At 45.2% G+C, this 5,431-nt stretch overlaps 1 protein-coding gene across 1 annotated transcript; it reads right to left on the bottom strand.

The window, feature by feature from the left end:
• Positions 1–2,894: 2,894 nt before the first annotated feature.
• V1513DRAFT_38082 (beta-lactamase-like protein) lies at positions 2,895–4,391 on the bottom strand. Its single transcript, XM_066895048.1, has 2 exons — positions 3,706–4,391; positions 2,895–3,648 (listed from the first exon to the last, which is right to left on the bottom strand). Exons 1-2 carry the CDS (start codon positions 4,069–4,071, stop codon positions 3,031–3,033), a joined length of 984 nt encoding a protein of 327 aa, XP_066750285.1. The 5' UTR covers positions 4,072–4,391; the 3' UTR covers positions 2,895–3,030.
• Positions 4,392–5,431: the final 1,040 nt, after the last annotated feature.

Genomic DNA, 5,431 nt, shown 5'->3' with positions numbered 1-5,431 from the left:
TTTGCGCTTTGTTTGTCGGGTGTTTTTCGTAGATATATTCAGGAATTTATAATTTAATGGCTAGGAGCCAGCCAGAACATGACCTTGAGAAAACCAATATATACAATGCTGCAAGTAAAAAAAAAAAGGCTGGGTTAGGGTTAACTCTAATTGTCGGGACTAACCTTTAGTCACCATACCTGGTAAAAGCAACCTCTCACTAGATCACAGAGCAAAAAAAAAAGTGCGCAGGTCACTATCAATTTACTCCGTACATCACGTTGATCTGGAAGCCTGTAAGGGGCCTTGTTGGCCCTTCAAACTGTGAATTAAAGGATAATATCAAAAATGCCACTGAAAAGTTTTGTAATATCAAAAATGCCATCGGGCCTCCTACAGGGGAGGAATATTACCCCTGAGCACGTGATCAGATGCGAATTTATATTCGGCGAATAACGAATAATAAATAACGAATATTATTCGCAGTGGTTGAGACTTGCGAATAACGAATACGAATAATGCCGATTACTGCGAATATTCGTATTCGGAGCAGCCTTAAACCCGAGAAACGACCGAACATTAAAATATCGTTAAGATATACAACAACAAAGACATCCGAATACTTTCTTAAAGCGTTATTAATGAATTGCTGAAATGTACCGGGCACGAACGCGGTTTTTCGTTCGTCGCCTCTCCCGAAGGTCGAGCTTAGAGAAGAACGGACACCCATTGAGACGATCGAGCGTTTTAACCATTAAGCCCACATGGAACTCGGCAGACAACTTTACCCATGCCCCTGATCTGGTCATAGAATTTACGCTGAGAGACCAGATCGTCCGCGTGTTGTCTGGGGCTAGCCTGCCCTAATGGAAAAATCTCTGATGCCAACTCACAACTATTATAAGATTAGCTCGCAAAAAGTGACTCACTGGAGCAAATTATGCTACCATACTCAGTGAGAGAGTTACTATGTAGTGCTCGGAAGAGTTTTTGTCTATGAGCTAGTTGATGTGGCAATGTAGAGCAAGATGCATGGTTATAGTCACTCGTACGATGTATTGCAGGCCATCTTGTTCTCGTCTCGTGAGAGGTATATGAGTGACTCTGAAAGAGCATAAGAGCAAGAAAGAAATATCTACCACATGCTTGTGCATGCCTACTTATTGACTGTCTAGCCAGATGATATTATATTAATACAGTTACCGTAAATCAATCATCATTCAAGCCATCATAGGGGTCGCAGTCAACCCAATTGCGATCTAGAATATACCTATGGTGGGTAAACTTATTAGCAATTATGCCCACAGTACATTCAATATCCGCGACGTTAATGCACGCCAGGTATGGCTCCCGACTTGACAACCGTTGCACATGCCAACATAATTCATCTTTATCATTAGCATAATGCACATCTTCGAAGACCTTTACCAGAGCAAGCTGGATCCAACATCTAGCGGTTGAAGAAGGTGGGACGAGTGAGGAAGCATGGAGATTGTAACAATATCCGTTTCCTTGCAGAACTGCTCGAACTCCGCCTAACGGTGACCCGCATGGCCGTCAATCACTAACAATCGAAATCTGCCATTTTTGCGGTGTTTGGTATGTCTGTCAAAATGTCGAATCCATTCAGGCCCCTTAGCTTTAATCTGAGGGTCATTCGATATATTCCATGCCTCCTGCTGTAAATTTCGTAACAACTCGTCAAGACTTCCGATCTTGAATAACATAACGGCAACGAGGTTATGAAGCTTCCCAATAAGCTCTTTCCGTCTCCAAGTTTCATGGCGAGAAGCCTGTAGTCTAATCGGCCAAATCTCATCTTCAAACGCATCTGCGTCGTCACAAACAAGCAGTTGCTTACGGACAAACGAAGCCCAGGGGTAGCCCCTGCCTTTAAACCCGAACCCCTAAGACCTTATCGTCGATCCACTGTACGCCTATTTTAAATGGATGGATGTATTTCGTTTAACAGCAGGCTAGATGGAATGGAGCGTAATGGATGCACAGAACTCCGTTTCCACCCATTCCATCCATTTCGACAAGTGAGTGGAGTGGATCGGCCAGCCTGAATTCGCCATTTCGCTTCCGTGTCGACTACGCGATATTGGTGTCTTCCATGATATTGGGCTGTCTCCAGTAAAAGCTGCCGATCGCCGTCTTCATATAGACTTGGACCCCCCAATTGGGACTGTACATCAGAAAAAGCGCGGATCCAAGACAATGAGATCTGGAATAGAAAGATGGACTTCATGAGTCATTCGGTGTCACTTTGAATAAAAGCTGATAATGAGCGAACGCGTCTCCCCGGCAACTCCTGCCGATCAGTTGCTCCTTCGGGCTCGCCTTTGAAGATACGATCTTTGCCATCCAGTACGTGCTCCGCAGTGCGCAGAAAAATCTGTGGAAAAAAGGGAATCAGGATCGCCTCAAAGATGCGGATCAGTTGCTGGTCGAGGACCATAACCTGCGGAATCCGTTCTAGCAAGATCGCTAGAATATAAGTGTGCGGAAACCGGAAACCTCAGTTAAGCTAGGGTTTCTGTGAACTTGCCACGGGCCAGAAGCGCTGCTAGGCACACGCACAGTTAAGCTTTAATGTTCAATGCTTGAGCCGAGTCAATAATTGTCCCCTGAGGTCGGTGGCCAGATGTGAGCCCTGGATTGATAGCTGTGTGCAAACTGCAACCACTGGGTTTAGAAGCTCAGTCGAAGGAGTGTGGAATCCTTTGGCAAGGTTCCCAAAGTAATCACGGAGAGCAGGCAATTCAGGTTCAGACATGTTCTAGAGGCGTCCAGAGGGATGTTCTTCGGCCGCTATGACTGAAAGGTGTGTGACCCGATTACATGAATAAATATGTGAATTAAAAACGCTGTAAGATTAGGGTTCTCGCTAAGTAAAGACTGGATGTCTTCCTGATTGCATCATCATTCAAGATAACTAATTCTATCACTAATACACCACGCCGCAGCCTAACTACCGTGTAATGACAACTGAATAATAGATTATCACATAGCTATTAATTATCAATATCAATTCCGCGCAGTACCAGCCTACCAAAGCCAACCTTCCAGGGCAGTCGAATCGTTGAATGTAGCCAATGGCTGATAATGTACTTGACGTTTCCCCCCTCGTCCAAAGTTTTCTGCGGTAATATTTAATCTATTCAGTAATGTCCCTGAGTTAGACGTCAATAGCCCCGGAAAAGCGGAACTGAGTGTATCGAAAATCTCGGTTGGTGTGAAATAATTAGGGCCCTTGCTCTCAATTTCTTCTTGCCAAAACTTGAGATAATCATAGGTGTGATTCAAATCCTGGTTTCCATCAAAGCTGGAATTTGACACTGTGTGGCCAGGCACAATTGTTAAAGGCTTCAAGTCTGATATAAATTCCACAGTGGCCAACCAAGACTCCGTTAACGCCCGTGTAAGAAGGTCAGCCAGCCAAATATGGAGGTCACGACCCCATACAGAATCAGCAGCAATGAGGGTGTCAATGGCAGGGATCCAGAACAAAGTCTCGTCAATTGTATCTCCTGTCAGAGGGTTGAGGAGGTAGACTGGAGAATCTTCATCTCCTGGTAATGCAAAAAACCCGAAATCGTACGGCATTGGCATGGTGGTGTTCTGCACAACATTGTCTGCGCCGTATATGCCGCTCCAGTATTCGACCTAGAAATGCAGGTTAGCAAATAAATAGATCGAAATTATGTTTCTTGCTTCATGCACCTTCATGGCGGCTTCCCCTTGAATTTCCCTCGCAGAGCGACTATTCGCGTAATATTGAATACCAGGAAACTCATCAAAGAGCGTGGCACCGCTGAGATAGTGATCCGGATGATTGTGACTAGTAAAGGCAGCGACAAGAGGTTTATCAGTTATAGCTTTTATCCAAGTTGCGAGTTCCTTCGCCTTGCCAATCGTAATTGGCAAATCAATGATCATGGCAGCCTCAGAACCAATGACCAAGGAGGACACCATGTTAAGTCCCTCGTCCGTATTAACGTATGATTCGACGCGTACAGGTTCTGCGAGTAGGGTGATCGCTAGAACGCTTATGGACAGAAGAATATGCACAACTGCGTTGAGCGACATGCTGCTGTAAAAAATAGAGCTAAGTGCTACTTTCGAGATAATGAGGTCCTAGGCTTTACGTCGTCTGCAGACAGTGAATGCTGGGAACTGTACAATTTAAACCAACCAGTTGTCAGCGTATCCAATTAGGCAAGGATTAGCTTAATTTCTTAATACAAAGAAAGTTGCCCCCAAACTATCTACAGCGTCATCAAAATAGTCCATGGCCGCAATCCGTGATGTATAATTTTGAAGGTAGCAGCCGAGGCGTGCTACGTTGCACGCGATATCTGCCTGTGATAGATCTGCAGTCACGCCAAAACTAGACAACCATATTTCACAGATGTGATAGTGACAGAATAGCTTAGAAGAGCAAGTTAGAATCTTATAATAGGGCTCAGCAAGATTTTGCAGGTGTGTTCGTATTTGCTGGTGAGGAGAAGCCAGCTTAGGTTCGCTGTTTGGCGCGTCCGGTTCTCGGTTGTTACCCGGACTTACCCTGTTTGTAGCCTCACGCCGATGAAAGAGTCAAGCATAACGCTCCATACATGATATAGTAGTACAGACGCTGGTAAAGCGAGTCTCTTCCGAGGTCTTGGCTATCGTGTGTTCCGAATCTCTAATTCAAACGCGTGCGATTAATCTCACTGCTCCAGTGTCGTTACTTAGGTCGCTCAATAATTCTGCCAACCGTTCTTGGCTGCCCCATCGTTGAATCTGACGACTCCTCCATTGCATATGCTTGAGAGCTCGCTAAATGTATGGCTTGTGACGTGAGGTTGCAGGCTCTTGGTAAATTGCCCAAGACCCGAAACAATTGGTTGTTGACTAATCGATTCACTATGAATTTGCTTACCTGATTGAAAGCATAACTTGGCCCAAGATCCATGCCAGAGCCATGTCACTCATCAGCCGTCCTTTGTCCATGACTATCGTTTCGACACGGTTGATTATGTCGAAAGTGACACTGTCAATGGCAGCGCCTTCCTCGTTGTTTTGCGATCCATGCCCTCTTTCCGAAACGACGTTGAGGTTACTGAACGAGTAAGATCACCAGCGAAGGGACTCCATGGGATCACTCCCACGGCGGCTAGTTTGCACTATGGAATGGCACCTCTCTCCTCCTCAAGGTACAGCAAGCGACGCTGGCCCTGCATCGACACAAGCTTCGTCCGCCCGTTCTTTTCTGTAACGTGCTGTAGCGACGCAAATTCGTAGCACCACATGTTTTGAAATGTGGAATAAGGCTTGATAAGCGCAGTGAAAGTAGAGTTCGATTAGAACTTTAGTGAAGGGGTTGCTGGATCTTCGTAGACTGATTCGTTGAATCAACTATCGCATCCAAGGTAATTACGACCTCTATATATACACAAGAATCTAT

Source organism: Lipomyces chichibuensis (genome assembly GCF_038497645.1).
Source record: "Lipomyces chichibuensis strain CBS 12929 unplaced genomic scaffold V1513scaffold_114, whole genome shotgun sequence".
Taxonomy (NCBI): domain Eukaryota; kingdom Fungi; phylum Ascomycota; class Lipomycetes; order Lipomycetales; family Lipomycetaceae; genus Lipomyces; species Lipomyces chichibuensis.
Note: the sequence above shows the minus strand (reverse complement) of the source record. Positions and strands in the feature narration are given on the sequence as shown.

Coding starts and splice junctions, on each gene's coding strand:
- V1513DRAFT_38082 (XM_066895048.1), bottom strand. CDS start 4,071: ATGTCGCTCAACGCAGTTGTGCATATTCTTCTGTCCATAAGCGTTCTA. Junction 3,649..3,705: donor AAGGGGAAGCCGCCATGAAG/GTGCATGAAGCA, acceptor CTGCATTTCTAG/GTCGAATACTGGAGCGGCAT.